The sequence below is a fragment of the Leucoraja erinacea genome, chromosome 1 (genome assembly GCF_028641065.1).
Source record: "Leucoraja erinacea ecotype New England chromosome 1, Leri_hhj_1, whole genome shotgun sequence".
Classification (NCBI taxonomy): domain Eukaryota; kingdom Metazoa; phylum Chordata; class Chondrichthyes; order Rajiformes; family Rajidae; genus Leucoraja; species Leucoraja erinaceus.
The window spans coordinates 109086881-109113267 of NC_073377.1; the positions used below are offsets into that span (position 1 = coordinate 109086881).

At 47.4% G+C, this 26387-nt stretch overlaps 1 protein-coding gene across 1 annotated transcript in view; it reads right to left on the reverse strand.

The window, feature by feature from the left end:
- The window catches only part of LOC129700560 (probable E3 ubiquitin-protein ligase HERC4), a 73808-nt gene that overhangs the window by 43576 nt on the left and 3845 nt on the right, over window positions 1–26387 (reverse strand). The window contains exons 3-10 of the mRNA XM_055641168.1: window positions 26256–26332; window positions 25322–25543; window positions 21921–22012; window positions 18975–19105; window positions 10473–10630; window positions 9590–9666; window positions 6757–6881; window positions 4517–4573 (exon numbers count right to left, since the gene is read on the reverse strand). Of these exons, the coding sequence (XP_055497143.1) occupies window positions 4517–4573; window positions 6757–6881; window positions 9590–9666; window positions 10473–10630; window positions 18975–19105; window positions 21921–22012; window positions 25322–25543; window positions 26256–26332 (939 nt within the window). The remainder of the gene's footprint in view (window positions 1–4516; window positions 4574–6756; window positions 6882–9589; window positions 9667–10472; window positions 10631–18974; window positions 19106–21920; window positions 22013–25321; window positions 25544–26255; window positions 26333–26387) is intronic.

Below are 26387 nucleotides of genomic sequence, written 5' to 3' on the forward strand. Positions count from 1 at the left end.
GTGTCTTTAGACGCGATTTCCAGCACTACGTGACGATCGCCCATCCTGCTGCCACCGCTGAAACGCGGGCTTCTCTGCTCCTCAACCTGGCTGGTCCCGATGCCCTGGAACGATCTGAGTCGTTTGTATATGCTGCAGGTGAAGATGCTCGAGACCCAGTATGTCTTATAGCTAAGTTTACAGCAATGTGTGACATCCCCACCAACTGCATTTTAGAGCGTTTTAAAATGTTCAGCCGGCGTCAGATCACTGGAGAGTCAATCGACAACTATATCGCCGCGTTGCGACACATGGCCAGGCGTTGTCGCCTGGACGCTCTGACCCCCAATCAAGTGACCTGGGACATCCTAGTATATGGCTTTCTCGATGTGAAGCTAAGGGCTGAACTTCTGCGAAAGAGGCTCTGCACGCCTCCCGCATGGCTGAGGCTGTCACCTCAGCGCTGTCGCCTGCTGATCATGACATTAACTTTGCCACTGCTGCTGGCCGCCGGCGGAACGCTGGCCCGTCACGGCAACAGGGTTCCCCTGCACCCGGGGGCGGGAGCCCACGACGTTGCCCCAACTGCAATTTTGCCTCCCATCAGTTTAATGTGTGCCCTGCCTTGGGTAAGACATGCAATTTTTGCAAGAAGTTAACCATTTCTCTGCAGCCTGCCGCTCTCGTGGGAAGCCGGCCACCCCTCTTCGGAGAATGTTAATCAACCTTGCTCAGGCTGATAGCGAGCCTGGTTCCCAGTCTCAGCCTGACGAACTCCCTTTGTCTGATACCAGTTCATCCCAGGGGGAGACCAGCATTTATTCACCCTTGGATGCACATGCCTTGATAACAGACCCTTCGGTTCGGGTCACTGTCAATGGTTCGACCTTCTCAGCAAAGCTCGACACGGGGGCCGTAACCAATGTAATGTCAACAAGCCTTTTCAAAAAGATAAGAACTAATGAGATAGTGACTGTTGCCAACTCCCACCTACATGCCTCCGGGGGAGCCGTACTCGTTCCCGTGGGAAAGGCAACCCTGCACTGCAAGGTCCTGAAGGCCTCTCGGCCCCTCACCTTCTACCTGCTAGACTCCAACAACGTTACCTTGCTGGGTGCCCAGGCGTGCCAAGACCTCGGTTTGGTCTCCTTTCACCGTGATATCCACCAGTTGCGGACCCTCATGGACCCCCTGCACGAATACCCCGACCGTTTCAACGAAAAGCTGGGCAAGCTGCCCAGCTGCTACAAGATTGCTGTCGACCCCAGCGTTGAACCGGTAATCCGCCCGCCGCACCGCATCTCCTTCGCCATGAAGGACAAGGTGAAATCTACGCTGCTCAACATGGTCACCATGGGCATACTGAAAGAGGTGAGCGATCCCACCCGGTGGGTCTCCACCATGGTTGTTGCCTCGAAAAAAGACAAAACTGAAATTCGCATTTGCATCAACCCCAAGGACCTGAACCTGGCCATCAAACGCCCGCACTACCCAATGCGAACAGTGGAGGACATCGCTGCACAGGTTGGTCCGGCCACTGTTTTTTCGGTCCTTGATGCCAAGAGCTCTTTCTGGCAGATATCGCTGGACGAGCGATCCTCCTACCTGATGACCTTCATCACGCCTTTCGGAAGGTTCCGATTCCTCCGCATGCCATTCGGGATTAACTCTGCCAGCGAGGTATTCCAGCGAACCATGGAGCAGCTGTTTGCCGGTCTGCCGTGTGCTATCATCGTTGACGACATTCTGGTCTACGGTAAGGACGTGGCTGAGCACGACCTCCACCTCCGTCAAGTCCTAGATCGGGCCCGTGAAATCAACCTCAAGCTCAACCCAAAGAAGTGCCGTTTCCGCGTCGCGGAGGTCACTTACGTGGGCCACGTTTTTACTGCCTCGGGGCTGAAGCCTGACCCGCAAAAAACGGTTGCTGTCTCCGGGATGTCCTCACCCACCGATGTGCCCAGCCTGCAGTGTTTCCTGGGCATGGTCAACTACCTGGGAAAATTTATCCCCGACCTCAGCGAGCTGAGTGCGCCCCTGAGGGAGCTCATCAAGAAGGACACTGCCTGGGCCTGGTTCCCGCATCACCAACATGCCTTCGACGTCCTGAAGTCTAGACTAGTCAGTACCCCCACTCTCAAATTCTTCGATCCACAGCGTCCCATCGTTCTCACCTGCGACGCTTCCAAATTTGGTCTGGGTGGCGCCTGCCTGCAGCTCCACGATGGCCAGCAGCTGCCAGTTTCCTATGCGTCCTGTACCATGACCTCTGCCGAGCAGCGCTACGCTCAGATTGAGAAGGAACTGCTTGCCGTGGTATTTGCTTGCTCCAAGTTCAAGGACTACATTCTGGGCAACGACTTCACGATCGAGACTGACCACCAGCCGTTGGTCACCATCCTAAACAAGCCGATCCACGTTGCCTCTTCCCGGCTGCAGCGCATGATGCTGCAGCTACAGCGCTTCACTTTTAAAATTGTGTATCGCAAGGGCAAGGACATGTTCGTAGCCGACACGCTGTCTCGCGCACCACTATCGTCCACTGATCGCCACCCATACGAATCATCTGACATGATGGCGCTTAACGTTAACATTGTGCCTTCACAGCAGATGCAGTCCCTGGTCAAGCACACTGCCAAGGATCCTGCCTTGCAGCAGCTTGCCGACGTCATTCGACAGGGCTGGCCAGACAGCCGTTCATCCTTGCCGGCCGGTGCCGTGACCTACTTCCTGGTCCGTGACGAGCTTGTCCTGCACGACGGTGTGGTGGTGAAACGACACAAAGTCGTTGGGCCCGCCGCGCTGCGGGACCACTATTTTCAAGTCGCCCACCGCGGTCATCCTGGGGCCGAGGCCACTCTGTCCCACGCCCAGAGTCAGTTCTACTGGCCCGGCATGGCCCAAGACATCCGGGAGAGGGTCTCCGCCTGCGCTACCTGCAATAGCCTCGCTCCCCATCAGCAACGTCAGCCGCTTCTGCAACAGCCTGCCCCTGAACTGCCATGGATGGCAGTCGCCACTGCCATTTTCGAGTGGCGTGGCAAGCACTTCCTGGTCCTCGTTGACTCTTATTCCAGCTGGTTCGAGGTCGACCAGCTGCACTCCCTCACCTCTTCGGCCGTCATCGGGAAGCTGCGCCACCACTTCGCCACTTTCGGCTCCCCGGCGAGCCTCCAATCTGACAACGGCAGTCACTTCACCAGTGCCGAGTTTCAGGGTTTCGCTGCCAGCTGGAACTTCCGACACTACACCAGCAGTCCAGAGTACCCACAAAGCAACGGCCTGGCGGAGCGCGCTGTCAGCAGTGCTAAGGACTTGCTGGAGCATTGCAGACTGTCCAAATCCGATTTTTACCTGGCCCTCCTCAATCTTCGGAACATCTCCCGCGACACTGCCTTGGGCTCGCCAGCTCAGCGGCTGATGGCTCGCACAACGAGACCTCCACTCCCTGTGACCCAGCAGTCCCTCGTGCCCTCTGTTCTCCAGCCTGCTGCTGTCCAGGAGCGCATTGCCCTCAAGCACGCAGTGCAAAAGCGCTCCCACGACCAGTCCTGCCGTCCCCTGCCGCGTCTGTTCCCCGGCCAAGTCATCCGGATGCAGTCCCCCTCCGGTTACTCCAAACTTGCCACCGTCGTCGGTGATGCTGGTTCGCCGCGGTCCTACCTGGTCGACCACGACGGTACCATCTACCGCCGGTCCCGTCAACATCTGCGGCTTGTCAACGAGCCCCCACCACCGCCTGCCGACCCTTTCTCCCCTCCGTTGTCCGCTACACTGCCCGCTGCCCCACGCATGCCTCGCTCCCTGCCATCTCACTCGTCCAGCCCCGCTCTCCGCCTGACAGCCCTCGTTCCCCTGCCCGTCCAACCGCTGCTGCACCTGCGTCCCCTCCTCTGTCTCCGCCGACTCCTTCTCCTCCAGGATCCCCGGTTCGGTCGCCCGCCCCAGTTCCGGCTCCTGCTCTTCCTGCAGAGGGGGGAGATGGCGAGCTGCGTACCCGGTCCGGCCGGCTGGTTAAGCCGCCTGTCCGCTATGGTGATTTTGCTTAGCTGGTTAATCTGTTTGTTCAACTGTTTGCTTACATGCTCGTAGCGTATGAGACGTGGTTGCCCCGTCACTACTGTATTGCTTTGTTTCCAAGGGGAAGGATGTAGATGCCATGTGCATGTGCCTTTAATATAGTGACCTCACCACTACTAACCACTCCCCATATCAGATGTATAATTGCAACCTCCCCACCCATTGATCCCTCTCTAGCTCCGGTGACAGACCACGTACAGCTAGGGCAGCAACGGTTATGTGATATCAATAAAAGTAGTAAAGACACAGTGTGTTCATGACTCAACTTTACAAAAACATAAGAGATAAAGCAGGCCATTCAGCCACACAAACCTTCCTTACCCTGAACCCAGATCCCTGGAGCTGTGAGGCAGCAGCACTACCTGCTGTGCTGAACCTACATCTCCGCATCATACACCTGCTCTTGGTGAATGTATTTCCATGTTCCCACCCTCCATCCAAAACTCTTTACTCTTACCTGACTTCCAAGAAGCTCCCGTTGAGGCATTCAGCGGAGAAAATGTGACCAATCTCCCTGGAAAAAAGTGGACACTGTTTATTGAGATAGAAACATAGAAATATAGAAATTAGGTGCAGGAGTAGGCCATTCGGCCCTTCGAGCCTGCACCACCATTCGATATGATCATGGCTGAACATCCAACTCAGTATCCCATCCCTGCCTTCTCTCCATACCCCCTGATCCATTTAGCCACAAGGGCCACATCTAACTCCCTCTTAAATATAGCCAATGAACTGGCCTCAACTACCTTCTGTGGCAGAGAATTCCACAGATTCACCACTCTCTGTGTAAAAAATGATTTTCTCAGATCAATGTCAGAGGTGGTTATGGTTTAGTCTTTCAATCAAAGAGTGATAAATGCAAACCAGAAAATATAACAGAATGGAACTTTGATTTTGCACCAAAATGCGGTCCTGACCTTCCATCTACCTCACGAAAACCTATGAACTATCTTTAATCGACCCAAAACATCACCTATTCCTTTTCTCCAGAGATGCTGCCTGACCCACTAAGTTGCTCCAGCATTCTGTATCTATCTTCGGTGTAAACCAGCAACTGCCATTCCTTCCTAAACTAAACTAAACTAAATCCGAGCTCTCTCCCATTCCCAATATCAATTATCAAATTCTGACCTCCTGAGCATTCTGAATATTGAGAACAGAACTCATGAAATCACATGTACCTTTATAAGACTTTGGTTAGTCTGCTTTTGGAGTATCGCATGCAGTTCTGGTCACACCATTACAAGAAGTCCAGTACGTGGAGGCTTTGGTGTGGGTGCAGAAGAGGTTTACCAGAATGTTGCATGGATTAGAGGGCATTAGCAATAAGAAGCGGTTGGACAATTTGGATTGTTTTCTTTGGAGTTGGGGAGGTTTTGGGGGAGAAGTTTATAAAATTATGAAACGTTCTGACTGTCTACTTTGTCTATGCCTCTCATAATCTTATATCAGGTCTATCACTCCATAGATAGAATAAAGATACCGTGGGGACAGAAGAGGGAGGGAGAAACTTCTATCAAGTTTCCCCTCAATCTATGACTCTCCAGAGAAACCATTCCAATACTGTCCGACCACTCCCTGTGGCTAATATCCCCTACTCCAGGCATTATCCTGTAATGGGGGCATTCAGAACTGCACATATTAATCCCAAATGCAGTCTAACCAAAGTCTTACAAAGCTGCATCATGACTTCCTGACTCTTATACCAATGCCTTGGGGTGGAAGATTGCAACCTTCATGTGGTCCGCCCTGTTTCAACTAATGGAATCAACTCTACGTGAACAAACGGAAGACCAAATAGAACAAGTTATCCAACAACTTTAGGCTGTGCACGCCACACGAAAGAAGAAGAAGGTAAACATACTATATGCCTTCTTTACCACTCTATTTACCAGACTTGCCACTTTCAGCAATCTGTGGACCTGGACTCAAAGATCCACTCTGGGATCTATCAAGAGTCTTGCCAATCAACTGTATACCTTCCCCTTACATTCCCCTCACACTTGCTCAGATTAAACTCCATCTGCCATTTCTTTGCTCAATGTTGTAGCTGATCTCTATCCCATTGGCAGCCTAATTCATTTCAAATATTCTGACGAAAGGCCATTGACTTGTAATGTTAACTCTGTTTCTCCTTCCACAGACACTGCATATCCTGTTGGGTCATTCTGGCATTTTCTAATTTTACCTCAGATCTTCTGACCCCACAGTATCTTGTTTCTATCTAGGAGTATGGTTGTCCAATTTTTTGCTTCAGAGATACAGCATGGAAACAGACTCTACAGCCCACCAATTCCATGCCGACCATTGATCACTTATTCATGTGTAGATTTCTCTTTGACTGGAGAGCATGCAAACAAAAACCTTTCACTGTACATTTGTACACATGACAATAATAAACAAAACTAAATTAAACTCTTCCATGTTATCTCACTTTCTCATTCACTCCCTACATGCTAGGGGCAATTTACAGTGGCCAATGAACCTACTCGTCTTTGGACTGTGAGCGGAAACCAGAGAACATGGAGGAAAAGCACACGGTCACAGGGAGAACGTGCAAACTCCACACAGGCAGCACCCGTAGCCAGGATCGAACCCGGGTCTCTGACGCTGTAAGGCGGCAGCTCTACAGCCATGTCACTGTGCCGCCCCTAAACCAATGTGAGTCACATTTAATATGAAGAAAGACACACTCACTCTTTGATGTCCTTCTGTAGCTCCCCATTATCCAGAATGCTCCAGGTGTTCCAGAATGAGTCTTCAGCCATGACAATTCTCCTTAGAGGATTGAATGAAGACTGGTAGTCAGCAGAGTGTGAGGCCTACAATGAGCAAAGGAAACCAAGGAAGCTAGCTTGCTCCGGAAACTCCAAATAACCGCACAGAAATTCACCATTATTAAGGCACAATATGTGGTCTTATACTGAAAATCACCAGATAATCATTATACTGCATATCACCAGATTTTGTTTGGTTTAGTTTAGTTTACTCCAAAGATTTACTATCTGATATGAACCTGAGGGGTAGATTTCTGACACGGAGGTTGGTGGGTATATGAAACCAGCTGCGAGAGGAGGTACTGCCTGGCTAAATGTAGCAATGTTACAACATTTTGAGATTTAAAAAATCAAGTCTGCAATTTATCCCATCAGATAAAGCATAAAAATAAGTTTAATTTGATACCTAATTCACTTTCATATCTCAAGTAATAAAAAGGTTATGGCCATTTTCATACTCGGAAATTAGCATCTTGTTCCCTATTGATTTTCTATGGACATAACAAAAAAGCTGTGATCATGGACAGTCAAAAGCCCATAACCTTCTTAAAAATTAAGAGAACTGAATTAAATTTTCAGTTATCATAGATTGAACCATTCTGAAACAAATATAAAATAATCTTACTTGGATGACCTGAAATTAAAGCATATAATTAGTTAGTTACCCAATTGTAGCTAATTTCAAACTTCAATTACTAGATCTAAACATCTATCCATTTCTTAATAAATGATTAACATTTTTAAATAGCCTAAGTGTCCAAATAATATTCACAAATAATTCACAATAAAACATGATTTTTAAATCTCATTTACATCAATTTATAGGCCAAATAGAAGGAATTTAGTGTTAAATTGCTGTAAATTAAAGTCCATTTAAATCAGCTTTCTAGTGGGTTCCTGGGAACGCGCTGGTTTAGAACGTTCACATTGCACTGGATTTGTGCCCTCAAATGCCCAGAAAAATACTGTGGGATATAAAGAGCCCAAAATGAACTATTCGCTATAGAAAACTTTATTGACAGGGTTCTTAAGAAGCCCAATTTAATGTAAAAATAAGGTACATACCTTTAATTGTTTGCTTTATAAAACCCTGGGGCTGCGAGAGGTCGCGAGTTTAGAGAGTGATTTTAAAACTACTATAACTATTATACAAGGCCATAAAAACTAATAATACCTTTTGCGACGGGGTCTTTCAGCGATTTTTCGTTAATGATTTACTAGGCTGAACATTTTCGATTGCAACAGCCTAGTAAAAATCGCGTTTTAAACCCGCCCCCTCTAAACAGCGCCAAAATCACACACACGGGCTGGGGCAGATTCTCAGCCACGATTCAGGTAGGTTTTGTAACATACCTACTAAATGCCTCTTGAACGTAGTGATTGTATCTGATTCCACCACCTCCTCTGGCAGCAAGTTTAGAGCGGCAAGTTTAAATGTGAGGCCACATTTAGACTATTGTGTTCAGTTTGGGGCACCATGTTATAGGACAGATGTTGTCAAGCTGGAAATGGTGCATTGCCAGGACTCGAGGGCCTGAGCCATAGGGAGAGATTGAGTGGGCTAGGACGCTATTCCTTGGAGCGCAGGAGGATGAGGGGTCATATAGAAGTGTACAAAATCATGAGAGGAATAAATCGGGTGGATGTGTAGAGTCTCTTGGCCAGAGTTGGGGAATTGTGATCCAAAAGAGATACGTTTAATGTGAGAGGGAAAGATTTAATATGAACCTGAGGGGTAACTTTTTTTACAGCAGGTGTATGTGGGTGGTGGGTGTATGGAACGAGTTTCCGGAGGAGGTAGTTGAGTCAGGTACTATCTCAATGTTTAAGAAACATTTAGGCAGGTACATGGACAGGATAGGATTAGAGGGATATGGGCTAAATGCAGGCAGATGGGATAGTGTAGATGGATATGTTGGTCGGAACGACAAGTTGGGCCGCTGGGGATATTTCCACGCTGGATGACTTTATGACACTGCCATGATCATATCTGTATCTACCACCACAGTGCATTCCCAAGGCAGCGTGAAGTGTCGATGGAGTGAATGGTGGGGAGTCTGGTCTGTGTGATGGAGTGGGCTACATCTCCAGCTCTCTGCACGGTATTGCGATCTGGGGCAGAGCTGATGCCATATCAAGCTGTGATCTCAAGCATGGCCTCTCACTCTCAGCTACCCCAGGAGCTCAGGGCGTTGCTGCTTTTCCACATTGATTAACAATTTAACCTGTTGCGAAACGTTTCTGGCGACAGGTGTAGTGGCATCTCAGCCACTACACATCCAAAGTTGTAACGGCTTATCTGTAAGGCAGAGAACTCACAGCCAACCCTCATCTTCCCACTCAACCTTGCCCCTCTCATGTTGAACCTATGTCCTCTGGCTCTTGATTCCTCTAAACTGGGTGAAAGGCACTTGAACAGGTACATGGAGAGGAAAGGGCCAATCACAGGCAAATGGGTAGGATGGAACTGCAGATGCTGGTTTACCTTGCAGGTAAACACAAAATGCTGGAGTAACGCAGCAGGTCAGGCCACATAGCTGCAGAAAATAAATAGGTGACATTTCAGTCGGGACCCTTGTTCAGACGTCTCCAGTCTGAAGAAGAGTTTTGACCCGAAACGTCACCTATTTATTTTCTCCAGAGATGCTACCTGATCCGCTGAGTTATTCCAGCACCCCGTGTCAGTAAGGGTATCCTATTGACACGGCTGGGCTGTACTGAGAGGGCAGAATATTGGCGAGTATGTTTCCTACCTTAACACCAAAGCACAAGGCAACGCTCTGGTTGGCACCAGCAAATATCCTTTTCACAGCTGGTTGGAGCAGACCTCCTGTCGAGGGTCATGAGGAAGAAAAATAAATTCAATTTTTTATCACACCTAGGAAATATTTCGGAGGCACAGACACAGTGAGAGAGAGAGGGGGGATAGAGAGAGAGAGGGGTGGAAAGACAGAGATAGAGAAAGGAAGCGATATGGAGAATAAGTGTGGATGAGGAGAAAAAGAGAGAAAGAGGAAAACAGATAGAGAGAGGCAGGGGTGAGAGAGAGAGGGGGGGAAAGAGATGGGAAAAGAGAGATAAAATAGGGAGAGACAGACAGACAGTCACTGAATAAGGGAATGTTTGCAAAGCAAGCTGTGGGTCTTTATTTCTTCGAGCAGGAGACGGAAGGGTTAATCTTGTAGAGATGTTTCAGATTGTGAGGGGAATAGATAGGGTAAATGCACACTTTTACCCAGGGTAAATGAATCAAAAACTAGGGTGGTGTGGGTCTTTGATGATATTAGCTGCCTTTTTGAGGCAATGCTTCTTGCTGATCCCTTCGATGGTGGGGAAGGCTAGGACCATGATGGACCAGACAGTGTCTACCTTACATTTAAGGTGAGAGGGGAAAGATTAAATAAGAACCTGAGGGGCAATATTTTTACACAGATGGAATGAGCTGCCAGAGGACGTAGTTGAGCCAGGTATTGTAACACAATTTAAAAGACACTTGGACAATGGACAGTAAAGGTTTGGAAGGATCTGGGCTAAATGTGGGCAAAGGGGACTAGCTTGTGTGGGGCATCTTGGTCGGCATGGACCATTCTGTGCTGTGTGACTCTATTCCTCTATGACAATACAGAATATTCCTACCAGGAGCAGGCTGCAGGTTGTGGGTCCCGTCTGTTGAGAAGGTGACCAGGCAAGGCACAAAATGGTCAATGGTTTGTCCGGTTCCCAACTGCCCGTTCTCTCCACGGCCAAAGGAATAGAGTTGCCCCGATGCCGAACTGAACACCATGGTGTGGGAACTGCAAAACACAACACCACAATCAACAAGCTGGAAATGTAATTGAATTCAGGAAATGCTGAAAACACACTGCAGGGCAGGCAGCATCTCTGGAGAGAGAAACAGGATGGCTCATTGCAGGATGTGGGAGGTTTGGAGCGGATGCAGAGGTGATTACCAGAACGGATGCGAATCGAAACATCACCTATCCTTGTTCTCCAGATGTGCTGCCTGACCCGTTGAGATTCTCCAGCATTAGCTTGCATGTTTTTATGTTGACCGGAATGCTGCCTGGATTAGAGCGTATTAGCTAGATTGAGAGGTTGGACAGACTTGGATTTTTTTAGTTTAGATTATTGCCACGTGTACTAAGGTATAAAGAAAAGCTTTGTGTTACATGCTAAACAGTCAGCGGAAAAACAATATAAGATTACAATTAAGCCATCCATGCTGTGCAAATACAGGATATAGTGAATAACGTTCAGTGTAGGTATGTTGCAAAGCCTACCTGAAGCGTCGCTGAAAATCTGGCGTTGCGGGTGTGTGCGATTTTGGCGCCGTTTAGAGGGGGGCGGGTTTAAAACGCGATTTTCACTAGGCTGTTCCAATCGAAGATTTTCAGCCTAGTAAATCATTAACGAAAAATCGCTGAAAGACCCCGTCGCAAAAGGTATTATTAGTTTTTATGGCCTTGTATAATAGTTATAATAGTTTAAAAATCACTCTCTAAACCCGCGACCTCACGCAACCACAGGGCCGCATGGAGCTGTATACAGAAGGTATGTAGCTTATTTTTACATTAAAAAGGGCTTCTTAAGAACCCTTTATACAAAGTTTAATGTTGCGAGTAGCTAATTTTGGGCTCTTTATATCCCGCAGTCTTTTTCCTGGGCATTGGAGGCACAAATCCACTGCAATGTGAACGTTCTAAACCAGCGCGTTCCACAGGAACCCACTGGAAAGCTGATTTAAAATGGACTTTAATTTACAGCAATTGAACACTAAATTCCTTCCATTTGGCCTATAAATTAATGTAAATGAGATTTCAAAATCCTCAGTCTGAAGAAGGGTTTCGGCCCGAAACGTCGCCTATTTCCTTCGCTCCATAGATGCTGCTGCACCCGCTGAGTTTCTCCAGCAATTTTGTGTACTTTCAAAATCATGTTTTATTGTGAATTATTTATGAATATTATTTGGACACTTGGGCTATTTAAAAATGTTAATCATTTATTAAGAAATGAATAGATGTTTAGATCTAGTAATTGAAGTTTGAAATTAGCTACACTTGGGTAACTAACTAATTATATGTTTTAATTTCAGGTCATCCAAGTAAGATTATTTTATATTTGTTTCAGAATGGTTCAATCTACGATAACTGAAAATTTCATTCAGTTCTCTTCATTTTTAAGAAGGTTATGGCCTTTTGACAGCACACGATCACAGCTTTTTTGTGATGTCCATAGAAAATCAATAGGGAACAAGATGCTAATTTCCGAGTATGAATGGCCATAACTCTTTAAATACTTGAGATATGAAAGTGAATTAGGTGTCAAATTAAACTTTTTTTTATGCTTTATCTGATGGGATAACTTACAAACTTGATTTTTTAAATCTCAAAATTTTGTAACATTGCTATTCAGTGCAAGGTAAAGTCCAGTAAAGTCTGATTAATGATAGTCTGAGGGTCTCCAATTAGTTAGATGGGAGGTCAGGACCGGTCTCAGGTTGGTGAGAGGACAGGTTCAGTTGCCCAATAACAGCTTGGAAGAATCTGTCATTGAGGGGCTAAGTGTAAAGGAGATATGTGAGGCAAGCATTTTACAGAGAGTGGTGGGGGCCTGGAACACTCTGCTGGAGGTTGTGGTGGAGGCAGATACAATAGTGGCATTTAAGAGGCTATTAGCTAGGTACGTGGATGTGCAGAGAATGGAGGGATATGGATCACGTGCAGGTAGAGGAATTTATTTTAACTTGGCATCATGTTCGGCATGGACATTATGGGCCGAAGGGCCTGTTGCTGTGCTGTACGGTTCTATGTTCATCTCTCCTCACCCTGTCAGTCATATCTCCTTTCTATTTCTATCTCTTCTGCACTTCCTCTGTAACTTGTTTTCTCTCCTTCCCAGTTACTTTGACCGGCGCCGTCTAAGGATCACCCCGTTCACTAGCACGATCCTGCACACTAGCGACAATTTACCATTTTTACCAAAGTCAATTAACCTACAAACCTGTACATCCTTGGAGTCTGGGAGGAAACTGAAACACTAAAAAATTGCAAAATGACGTGGGCACAGGAGAACGTACAAACTCCGTACAGACAGCACCCGTAGTCAGGATCGAACCCGGGTTTCCGGTGCTGTAATGTAGCAACGCTGCCACTGCGAAACCGTACCGCTCTGTTTATTTCTCCACAGACGCTGCCTGCCCTGTTGAGTATTTCTAGCGTATTCTGTATTGATTTCATTGAACAACATGCTGTGGATGTCATTTTTTGGGCACAGACACAAAGGGCCATCACTTGCAGGAAATAAACGGTTGCCCCATTTCATGGTGGAGTAGATACTGACTGGTTGTGCGACGGCCTGCTTTGGTAACCAGAATATAATACCACTCGAAAGAACGAAAGATGTTGCAGAAAGTGGTGGACACTGCCCAGTCCATCACCGATACTGAGCTCCCTGTTGTGTTCGAGGGCTAAATAATTCACAATCTACACTTGATGTACAGAACCCGAAGTGTGTTTATTACCAGCCTAACGTGGCTGTTGCAAAACCCCAGCAGATCCCCCAGGGACCCCCCTTCGGAAACATTCATCTCGAGGCAGAGCCCTCTAGTGGTGACTCTAGGACACAACACATTTCCCCTCCTTATCAACAAAGGTTAACATATAAGTCCCGTTATCCACCCAAATATGTCCATATGCAGTCAGTCCAACATAACAGCTCGGTGCACATAACGTTTGAGGCTTCACAACTGATAATCGTGCAGATATTGAGGTCTCCTCCTCTGTCACTGAGAGCGTTGAGTGGGAATAGACTGCTCTGCTGTGTGCTCTGCTGCATGCTGACAACAATCACTGTCTTGATTGGATATTGGGAAAGGAAAAGTGTCCAATTCATCTTCTTCCTGTCCCTGTCTACTTGCAATTAGACGCCTCGCGTTCCATTTGGTGTTATCTTGGAGGAGGTACGCGTTCTCGCCGAATCTCCGTTTGATCTGTATCGGCTTGGAGAGTGCGCTTGCAAGCTGATGTTGCCTGTTAGGGCGGCTGATTCGTACCCAGTCACCGACCTTGAACCGCGGCGCTTGTACTCTGCGTTTGGCATCACAGTACGCTTTCCCTTTTGCTTGTCTGTGAGTTATCATTTCCACCCTCGCTCTTGTGTCCGGTTTTGGGTGCGATGATGGTTGAAGAGCATTCAGTTTTGTTCGCAGGTTTCACCCTATCATCAGCTCTGCTGGTGTTTTCCCAGACAACGTGTGTGGTGTGGATCTGTAGGATCGGAGGAGGATATGGATTGACTGTTCGAACGTTTTCCCCTCCAACACGCTCGCTTTTATTCTTTCCTTAATCAAGCAATTGAATCGTTCAACCCCGCCGTTCGATTGGGGTTTGTATCTCGACGTCCGCTGATGTTGAATGTCATGGCTCACGAGGAAAGTGAAGAACTGTTCAGATATGAACTGAGGGCCGTTGGCATTCGTTATGACCTCCGGCAGTCCCCACTTAGTGAACAGCTTTTTGAGAATCGCGATGATCGAGCTTGTCGTGACGGAGAAAGTAGTTGCGATCTCAGGCCACTTGCTGATGAGATCGTGTACTACAAGTAGAAACCGCTGGCTTCTTGGCGCAGCTTGTACCTCTCCGAAGATATCGAGTTGCAAGTGCCTCCATGGTTTGTCCGGCCATGGGATTGGCTGAAGAGGGGCAGGACATGGTCTTATTGCTTTCTCACTAATTGTGCATGCTTCACAATTTTTAACGAAATCTTCTATGCGACGATCTATTGCTGGTCACCACACTGCCTCGCGACACCGTTGTTTCATCTTAACAATGCACGGGTGTCCTTCGTGTGCCAGTTGTAACACGCGGTGTTACATGCAGTGATTTGGGTCTAACCACTCGAGTTCCGCGTGTGACACATGTATCGTCAACCACAGCCAGTTAGTGGCGTACCCGGTGGTACGGAACCAAGTCGTCTGCTATCTCCTTGGGCCAGTCTGTCCTGAGATCCTGGCAGACGATTTTCAGTGTGCCGTCAGCTGTCGACTATGCTTTCAGCTCTCCCCGCGTCACGAGATTCTCCATCGCGTGCGAAATTACCGCAAGAACGTATTCGTCGATGTCGCTTGAAGCGTCGCTATTGCGTGTGCTTGCGGGTGCCACCGTTGGGACGCTACTGAGCATGTCTGCGTGAACTAGCGAGGTATTCTACCATCTGTAGATCCTGAGCGGACGGTGTCCTGAGCCTGACGTGTCCAACAACGTAGTTAGCGCTTGGTGATCTGTACGGAGAGTGAATTTCTCCCGTATAGCTATACGTGCCAGTGTTCACACGTGTAGATGCACGCTAATGCTTCACGTTCCCCGGTGGAGTACTTGTGTTCTGTGGCAGTCAAGGGATGGGACGCGAATGCGATCGGTCGTTCGCTTCCATCGATACCCTGCGAGAACACTGCTCCGATCGCTATACCGGAAGCATCTGTTGTGACGTACGTTTCCGCACTTGGGTCGAAGTGTGCGGGAACAGGCGGAGATGCTATTTTGTCTTTCAGCGTGTTGAACGCTGCTCATCCTGCTCATTCAGCGTGCGGTCCTGCTCATCCGTCCATTCCCACTGTGTGTCTTTCCGTAGCTGCTTCTGTAGCGGTTCTGCGATCTGCGCGCACTGTGGCACAAACCTGCGGTAGAAGTTGGTGGTGCCCAGAAATGACGCTAGCTCTTTCACGTTAGTTGGGGCGGGGATCGCGCTGATGGCTTGGACATTGTCTTGAGTAGGCTCAACTCCAGACGCTGTCACTCTGTACCCTAGAAAATCAATCTCGGATGCTGTAAATGTGCACTTTGCTGCGTTGAGCGTCAAGTTGTGTTGCGCGAGACGAGCTAATACTGCATGCAGTCATCGATCGTGTTCGTCCTTATCCCTTCCATGGACCATGACATCATCGAGAAGATTCAGTGCTCCGTCAATGCCTGTCAGAACCAACGCCACGATTTTTTGAAATGCGCTTAGCGCTGAGCAGTCCATACGGCATCCTACGGTTTTGAAATACTCCTTCATGTGTAATGAATGCTGACAACTGCCGACTGCGTTCTGCTAGTGGTACCTGAAGGTAGCTTTGGCGCATGTCCAATGTTGTGAACACCGTTGAACCATGGAAACACGCAGGTAGTTCTTGTATTGTTGGCAGAGGGTATTTGTCCGGAATGATGGCTTTGTTGACCGCTTCGAGATCGATGCACAGCCTGAGTTCACCGTGCTTGCGTCGCACGATGACCAGATTTGTTATCCAAGGGGATGAATCGATGTGCTCAATGAAACCATCATTTTCGAGTCGTTTCAGTTAGATGGTAGATGAAACCAGCCGGACTGATGTGTCTACACGAGGTGCGTGGCAGTACCCTTTAACTATCTCAAAACCCGAGAAAAGAGAGGGGTACTCATGTCCATAGTCCGCGTCACTGATCACATTGATGTTCATGCCGGTTGTGTCCTGAAGCTTGAACTCTAGTTGATCAAACAAATTGACGCTCATCAGACTCTTTCCTCTGCGACGTAGAATGTGAAGCTATCGAGCTTACCTCCTTTGTAGCAGACAGGAACGGTCACTAGCCCTCTCGTGGGTTTGGTTGAACCATCATAAGCGTGAAGATTGTCCCTCGGGGAAGTAAGTGGGTAATCAGAAAAGTAGAGGTCGATACTCAAAATTGAAACCTTCGTCCCCACATCTACGAGGAGCCAGACCGAGGTCCCAGCGATCTCGACCTTGCAGTCTTTGAAAGTCCCTGTTGACCGAACATCCTGGTCAGCTCTGTCCTTTATGGAGTACACATCATGTCCAACCGGAGATGCATCGTCTACTTGGCAGACCGATGACGCCTTCTCCTTCGATGACCGGCATACTTTCTCGACGTGATTCAGCTTTGAACACGTGTTGCATCGTTTACCGTACACTGGACATTCCCCGGGAGCGTGTGTCCGGCCACAATTTGGACACTGCTTGTTTGAGCGACCGTGTTTTGATTGCCTCTGAATGCCTTGCACTGGTGCTGTGTTCATCTGATGAGATGCAGGACTAAATGATCCCTCCGAGCATGCCATCTGCTGTTGTTTGAGCACCTCGGCGTTATAGATACATAGATACATAGAAAATAGGTGCAGGAGTAGGCCATTAGGCCCTTCGAGCCTGCACCGCCATTCAATATGGTCATGGCTGATCATCCATCTCAGTATCCCGTACCTTACCTTCCCTCCATACCCCCTGATCCCTTTAGCCACAAGGGCCACATCTAACTCCCTCTTAAATATAGCCAATGAACTGGCCTCAACTACCCTCTGGGGCAGAGAGTTCCAGAAATTCACCACTCTCTGTGTGAAAAATGATTATTAGGGGAAGAAACTCGTGTTCATGCCGCACGACGTGTTTGACCACCTGCCCCGCTACTCAAGGAGCTTGTGCTGAGAGGTAACCAGCTGTGGAGCTTCAACTGGGGCAGACTTTACCTGCTAGGCTGGTTGGAGCAGCTGGACCTCAGTAACAACCTGTTGACCACGGTGCCTCGCATGCTGCCCAACTGCACCCAGACGCTGCGTCTTCAACCTCACCTGCAACCAGATCTCCAAGCTGACCAAGGGCTTCCTGTGGGACGTGACCTCCCTGCAGTACCTGGATCTCAGCTACAACAACCTGAAGACCATCCAGGCCTCCAGTTTCCCGGGCAGCGCCATCAAACACCTTCGGGAGCTGCGGCTAAGCGGCAACCACTTTCTCTGCACCTGCGACGCCAGGTGGTTCGTGTGGTGGATCAATCAGACCATAGTCTACATCCCTCGCCTTGTCACCAATGTCACCTGCACCTCCCCCAAAGCTCACCGCGGCCACGGCGTTGTCATGGTGAACCTGTACTCCTGCGAGTTGGACTACCTGGGCATTGGTCTCTACACTTTCTACGCCTTGATCACCTTCTTGCTCTTCTATTTGATACTTAAAACAGGCCTTGATTCACGGTGGTGCAGCTGCCTGACAGCGAATGCAGCGTCGGAGACCCGGGTTCGACCCCGACTACGGGTGCTGTCTGTACTGAGTTTGTAGTTCTCCCCGGGATCTGTATGGGTTTTCTCCGAGATCCCCCCACACTCCAAAGACGTACAGGTTTGTAGGTTAATTGGCTTGATGAATGTAAAAATGTCCATAGTGGGTGTAGGATGGTGTTAGTGTGCGGGGATCGCTGGTCGGCGCGGACCCGGTGGTCCGAAGGGCCTGTTTCCTCTCTGTATCTCTAAACTATACTAACAGTAGAACATTGGACCTTCTTGGTCAGTTTATTATTTTACATTTATATACATTACACAGATCACGGAGTGTGAAATGAAGCTGGCAAACCGAGATCATGCAAGAAACGGAGGAAAACGGGAGACTATTTTATTCAGCAACTCCGTTCTGGCAGAACATCTATCCTGTGTTAAGAAACCTAACTTTCAGGGGATTTAAATCTTGAGTTCAACTTCTACTTGAATGTAATCGATTTACAAAAGCTTTGAAGTTTCCCCTGCAGTCCGGTTCTTAAACACCTTTACGTTATTTACAGCCAAGTACTTTAAATGCCATTTATTGCATTGTAGCAATGATAGGCAAGGATTTGATAAAAGCGGTTTATTACATGACAAGAGAAGCATGCAGCTACATAAGAGACACAGAGAAGTTGATCATCGGGGCAGTTCTGTCCATGGTCATGGGAGGCTTTTATAGTAAAATAAAACTGCATGACATATTTATCCATGTGATGATTTTTCTACACGTCGGTTGTCATTGTTGGCTCAAGAGTAACTCAGGAGAGGAACTTGGTTCATCGCAGAAATGAGAAGTAAACGACAAACTTAGACATACACGTGGGAACTCATTTAAACTCGTGAACATAAACTTGGAATCTCGTAGACAACCACGAGTTTGATTTTTTCTTTCACTCGGGATCACTCGTGGGTGGACTCGCACCGTGAGACAGGGGCTTTAAAGTAATCTCCTCTGCCTGCGTGTAATGCATATCCTTCCAAGATTGATCAGCTGTGATTGAATGGCGGATGGGCTGAATGGCCTAATTCTGCTCCTATGACTTATTGGTTTATCTCAGCATTTTAGTAGCTTACCTCCCGCAGGCAATCTGGGAGACTTTGATTCCATCCAGCCCCTCGAGCAGCCGAGGTTTCAGCTCGTCTCTGTCAGAGTTGTGGCCGAGTTGACCGTATGTTCCCGCTCCAAAGGTGTAAACAAGCCCATCCTGACGGAGACACAACTTCCAGGTTTAGGTTTATTATTGTCGCGTGTAACGAGGTACCGTGAAAAGCTTTTCTTGCATTCGATCAGAACAGATCAGATGATACTGTACATAAATACAATCAGTTCAAACCCAAGTACAATAGAGTCATGGAATCATACGTGAAACAGGCCCCGTGTCTCACCTACACTAGTGCCATCTACACTAGTACCACTCTCCTGCGTTTGGCCCATATCCCTCTAAACCTATCCTATCGTGCACTTGTCCAAACGTTTATTAAACATTGTGATGATAGGTAGAGCAAAGAGGAAGTTACAAAGTGCAGAAAATGACACAAAGTGCTGGAATAACTCAGCGGGTCAGACAGCATCTGTGGAGAACATAAACATGAAACAAACCCTTCTTTAGACCAGTCTGAAAAACGGTCCCAACCTCGAAACATCACCTATCTTTGTTCTCCAGAGATGCTGCCATATCCGGTTGAGTTACTCCAGCACTTTGTGTCCTTTTGTGTATTAACCAGCATCTGTAGTTCTTTGTTTCTATAGAGTGCAGAATTTAGTTCTCAGCATTGTAACACAGCAGTATCACAGACAAAGTCCAATGTCCACAACGGGGGTGGAGGTGCCACAGTATCTCACATAGGCAGACAGTGCTGAGGCTTTACAGGCACAATAACACAATAACACCACAGATGAACAATGAAAGGCCTAGACCAGTGGTTCCCAACGTAGGACGTACGCCCCACAGGGGAGCAATTTGATTTTTAAGGGGGGCAATTGAGCGCGACTGAGGAGGTCTGGGACCAAATTTTCGATTTTTATTTTTTGGGATTTTCCATCAGGTAAACATATGTAGTTTATGTTTCAGATGTTATTTTGAGTAAATAATTTTTTGGGGGTAAAAAAGGTCTTTATTGTGTAGTTATTACATAATCACCGCGCCATCACTCTTCATGCACGTCGCACGAAGCGCGCGAGGCCATGGGAGAACCTTATTTATTGAATTGGATTTAGAAATGCGATTCAAAGAGCTTTTGCTAAGTTACCCTTATAATATCTATTTCCTCCGTTTTCTCTCAAGGGAAAGCAAGGGGGGGGGGGCATCAGGATTTTAGAGGTGATTAGGTGAGGCATGGCCAAAAAAAGGTTGGGAACCACTGGCCTAGATGGTCCAGTCACGTTTATTTGTCACATACACATACAAGATGTACAGTAAAATGATAGTGGCAATGCCTGCGGGATTGTGCAAGAAGAACAGAACAGAACAGAAGCAGTATTTACATTTTTTTTAAAGTGGATGTGGAGAGTATGTCTCCGCTAGTGGGGGCATCTAGGACCAGAGGGCACAGCCTCAGAATAATAGGACATACCTTTAGAATGGAGATGAAGAGTTTCTTTAGTCAGAGTGTAACGAATCGGTGAAATTCACAGCCACAGGCGGCTGTGAAGGGCTACTTAATGGATATTTCCTAAGCTGAGATTCTTGATTAGTGAGGGTGTCAAAGGTTACAGGGGGAAGACAGAAGAACGCATTTGAAAGGGAAATACCGATCAGCCATGATCAAATGGCAGAGCGGATTTGCTGGGATGAATGGTCTAATTCCACCCTGGTCTTATGGTTTTGTGGTCTTATAGGCACATCAACCACACAAATACTGATACAGAGCCACAAGGTTGTGCAGATGCTGGAATCTTGAGCAAGTTGAATGTGAGGATCTCAGCAGGTCAGGGAATGGACAAGCAACATTTTAGGTTGGGACTCTTCTTTGGCCTGATGGATGGGGTGAAAAAGCTGACAAAGAGAGGTGGGGTTGAACAAACCCGGCAAATGAGAGGTGACTACAGGTGAGTGAAGTTTGGCCCATATCCTTCTAAACCTGAGAGATGCTGATGCTGAAATCTTGAGCAGTCTGAAGAAGGGTCCTGATCTGAAACATCACCAGTCCATTCTGTACACTAGTTCTATCCTACACATGAGGGACTATTTTCGGAGGCCAATTAACACACAAACCTTCATGTCCAAACAGTAGATTTTGATCTCTGCTCAAGACGAGTTTCGATTAATACTATGTTAGTTGAGACTATGGAATAGAAACATAGAATCATAGAAAATAGGTGCAGGAGTAGGCCATTCGGCCCTTCGAGCCTGCACCGCCATTCAATATGATCATGGCTGATCATCCAACTCAGTATCCTGTACCTGCCTTCTCTCCATACCCCCTGATCCCTTTAGCCACAAGGGTCACATCTAACTCCCTCTTAAATATAGCCAATGAACAGGCCTCAACTACCTTCATTGGCAGAGAATTCCAGAGATTCACCACTCTCTGTGTGAAAAATGTTTTTCTCATCTCGGTCCTAAAAGATTTCCCCCTTATCCTTAAACTGTGACCCCTTGTTCTGGACTTCTTCCTGCATCTAGCCTGTCCAACCCCTTAAGGTCCAAGGAATAAAGTTCCTTGTTAAGGAAAAATGCTGTACGGAGTTTGTACGTTCTCCCTGTGACCACAAGTGTTTTATCCGGGTGCTCTAGTTTCCTCCCACACTCTGAAGTCATGCAGATTTGTAGGTTAATTGGCTTCTGTAAATTGTTCCGTGTGTGTAGGATAGTGTTAATGTAATATAACGTGGTTTTCGCTGGTCGGCCGGACTCGGTGGGCCGAAGGGCCTGTTTCCACGCTGTAACTCCAAAGTAAAAACTCCTTTTGCCATTGAGGTGTTACCAATGTCCTGGTTGTTACGGGATACATGCAGTGATTCGGGTCCGTATGACGGGTTACAACATCATTATTACGTCTGAAGTGACGGGGACAAACCTTGTTCAGCACAGCAGTGTGGTGGGCCCCACAGGACACCTGCACGACTTTCTTACACTCCAGAAGCTTCACACAAGTGGGATGGTATCGAGCTGTGATGAGAACAGGGTAAGTTATTCAGCCTCCCTCTCATAAGTTCATGTCATAGGAACAAAATCAGGCCATTCTGCCCATCCAGTCTACTCTGCCATTTAATCAAGTTTAATCTATCCTACTCTCTCAACCCCATTCTCCTGCCTTCTCCCTATAATGTTTGACACCTTTACTAATCAAATACCTGTCAATCTCTGCTTTAAAAATACCCCACGACTTTAGACTTTACTTTAGATTTTGGAGATACAGCACGGAAACAGACACTTCGGCCCATCGAAGGCAGCAGCTCTAACACTGCGCGTCTGTGCCGCCCTGACTCCACGGCCATCTATGGCAATGAATTCCACAGATTCACCACCGTCTGACTAAAGAAATTCCTCTTAATCTCATATTCTGAGGCTGTGCTCTCTGGCCTAAGACTCTCCCATTGGTTGAAACATCCTCTCCACATCCACTCTATGCTTCCCAATGGTAGGAATGAATTGAGAGCGTGGCCAGGATGGTGTGGGTCTTTGATGATGATCAGCAACTTGGACACTGCCTCATACAGGACTGATCACACACGGGGGGGGGGGGGGGTCAAGGAGATTCATCCCATGACCTCCCATCTCCTATCACCCAGCTCCTCCCCTGTTTGCATGTTTTCCACGTCACTCCGGTTTCCTCCCACATCCCAAAGACGTGTGGGTTTGCAGGTTAATGGCCCTCTGTAAATTCCCGCTAGTGTGTAGGGAGCGTATGAGGAAGTGGGGTAACATAGAACTAGTGTTGACGGGTGATCAATGGTCGGCATGGATTCGGTGGGCCGAAGGGCCTGTTTCCATGCCGTATCTCCAAACTAAACCAAACTTCAAGAAAATATCATCTTTGTATTTCACTGAGGAGAAGGAGCATTTTGCTGTGTGCATTAAAGGGCACACAATGTTGGAGTGACTCAGCAGGTCGGGCAGCATTCCTGAAAACCATGGATAGGTGACGTTTTGGGTGGAGACGCTTCTTCATACATCCAGAGAGGGAGGGAGGCCAGCATAGTGGGTCCAAGAGAAGGGGGAATGTGGGAGATGGGAGAAGGCTCGTTATTGGAAGGGGAAGCTGTATCACTGCCGGCCATACAGAATGCACAAAACACACAAATATATACCGATAAATCAATACATTATGCGAATAATAAGCAACCATAATGATCTCAAATGCATAATTCTATATTCATTATTTAATTTGTTTTAAACGCTGTATTCTGTGTAGAATCTTAATAACTTTCATCGCTCCAGCTGCAGTTCTGCAGTCTACCACCAGAGGGAGAGCGGTTACCACAGTTGCTGGTCTCAAGCAACAACAACAACAACAACCCTGAATTCTCTGGTGCCTTTAATCAAAATACCCCAGAGGGGAACTGCCGGACAAAATTTGTCAACAAGTCAAATAAACAGCTTTCAGGTGACATTGAAGGCTTGATCAATCGAGTGGGATTTAAAGAATGAACCGGCAGGATTCTGAAAAGATCAATTTGGACGTTAGGGAGGCAAATGCAACGTTAGCATTCATTTTGAGGGGACTAGAATATAAAAGCACGGATATAATGCTGAGGCTTTATAAGGTACTGGTGAGGCCACATTTGGAATATTGTGAGCAGTTTTAAGCTCCATACATGAGGGAGGATCTGCAAGCGTTGGAGAGGATGCAGAGGAGGTTAAAGAGAATGATCCCAGGGGTGACTGGGTTACGTATGATGAGTGTTTGACGGCACTGGGCCTGTACTCACTGGAGTTTAGAAAGATGGTGGGGGGGGGGGATTACACCGAATAATGAAAGGTCTGGATAGAGTGGACTTGGAGAGGATGTTTCCAGTAGTGGAAATGTCTAGGATAGAGGGCACAGCCTCAGAATAAAAGGATGTTGCTTTAGAATGGAGATGAGGAGGAATTTCTTTAGCCAGGGGGTGGTGAATCTGTGCAACTCATTGCCACAGACGGTGTGGAGCCTAAGTCATTGGGTATTTTTAAAGTGGAAATTGATATGTTCTTCATTAGTAAGTGTGTCAAAGGTTATTGGGAGAAGACAAGAGAATGGTGTTGGATGGGGAAAATAGATCAGCCATGTTTGAATGGCGGAGTAGACACAAGGAGTCAAATGGCCTAATTCTGCTCCTATGTCTTATGGTCTTAAAAATAGCAAATGCTATAAATACTCAGCACACCAAGCAGCATCTGTGGAGTTAATGTTTCAAGTTAATCAGGAATGGGAAAGGGAGAAAACAAGCCTGTCTTCAATGTCAGAGATAGGGAAGGGTGGTGGGAACAGGGGGAAAGTTGTAATACGGTGCAGACCAAATGCTTTTAGACATGTTTTGTTAATCTATTGACCTGAGATGTTGATATTGTTCCTCTTTCCACAAGTACTGCCTGACCTGCTGAGTGTTTCCAGTACTTCCTGCTTTTATTTTGTATTTCCATCGTCTGTGTCATTTTGACTTTTCAAAGGTTGTAAGTAGGGGGCGAGAGGTGAAGAGATTGAGGAGAGGAAATCCAAAGGGCAGCAAAGGCCGGCAGATATCTGAAGGGGTAACATAGAATGTGGAACAGTGCAGCACAGCAGCAGCTATTAGAGCTGCTGCCTCTTAGCTGCCAGAGCCCCAAGTTAGTTCCTGACCTCGAGTGCTGTCTGTGTGGAGTTTGTACGTTCTTCCTGTGACCGCATGGATTTCCTGCCTGTATAACCTTTGACACCCTTACTAATCAAGTAATCCTTAAGTAATCAATTCTCCTCGAGACTGCGTGGGTTTTCTCCGGGTGCTCCGGTTTCCACCCACATTCCAAGGATGTGCAGGTTTGTAGGTTAATTCATCATCATCATCATCATCGTTGAAAACATCATGGGCACGGTGCCTTACGATGCTATGTACGACAGCGATCGCAACTTCTACTGAAGTGTGGATGGACGTTGGATCACTAGAAGCTCATCTGCCCTTTGACAGGTCTTGTTTATGGTCCTGCTGGAGGTCCACAACCCCCTCCTCACCTGGCAAACAAGGTGGGGGAGACGGTTTATCCAACTATCCGACCATGGGGCAGGTAGCACGGGATTACATGGTACCCTCCCGACCTGACAGGTATAGATTAATTGGCTTCCGTACATTACCCTTTATGTGTTGGATAGAATAAGTGTCAGTGTGAACTTGGTGGGCCGAAAGGCCTTTTTTCATGGTATATTTTGACACCAAACTAAACTAAAATTCCCCACGGCCAGGTCTGGACCCCAGAGATGGGCATGAGTACAATTGGGAAGATCCCCGTCCTCGTTTTTCTTACCTTTCACATCGTTTAGACCCAGCTGTCCACGGTGATTTGCTCCCCAAGCGAACACTGTCCCTGACAGAGACACTGCAATGGTGTGGGATCCTCCCGCTGTGATCTGAGCCAAGGGAATACCAGCCAGCGCTGTCACGTGCTGCGGACTGTGCGTGGTACCAACGGCCTCGCCCACTCCCAGTTGACCATTTGTGTTCTTGCCCCACGCAAAGACTTGACCATCTCGGAGGAGAGATAAAAATGAAAACCTTGTCAAAAATTACACGTCAGAAAGTTTATGTCACATCTGCTCATGTATAATTCGATTAAGCTAGGTTAATTCTCATTGGATACTTCATATATGGAGGCTTTGGAGAGGGTGCAGGACCGATTAGTGTAGTTTAGTTTAGTTTATTGTCACGTACACTGAGGTACAGTTACAAGCTTTCGTTGCGTGCTATCCAGTCAGCGGAGAGACGATACATGATTATAATCGAGCTGCAACTATTTGCCAGGGATGGTGTGGAGGCAGATACAATGGGGTATTTAAAAGACCTCCCATGGACAGGGAATGGAGGAATAAGGTAACGTGCAAACACAGGAGATTAATTTAACTTACCATCATGTTTGGCATAGTCATTGTGGGCCAAAGGACCTGTTCTTGTGCTGTACTAATTTTATTAGTTCTAGCAGCTGAATTAGGCCATTCGGCCCATAAAGTCTACTCCGCCATTCAATCATGGCTGATCTATGTTTCCCACTCAACCGCATTATCCTGCCTTCTCCCCATAATCTCTGACAACTTCACTGATCAAGGGAACCGTTCTACACCGGGAGTGGCTCCGTACTGCCCCACCCACAGCGAGGCAATCTGCCTGGTCCACGTTTCCCAGACCGATGCGTTCTATTGACCAATGTGATCAGCTGGCCCATCGCTGCCGTGTGATACTCCTACCTTTGCAGAGAGCCAGAGAGTGATTGCTTCCACAGGCAACTTGAACGACACACCTCCCTACAAAGCTGGTGAGTAACCTGTGGAAACAGATAAACCACGAGTCAGTCACTCAGGCACTTCATTTCAGCCCAG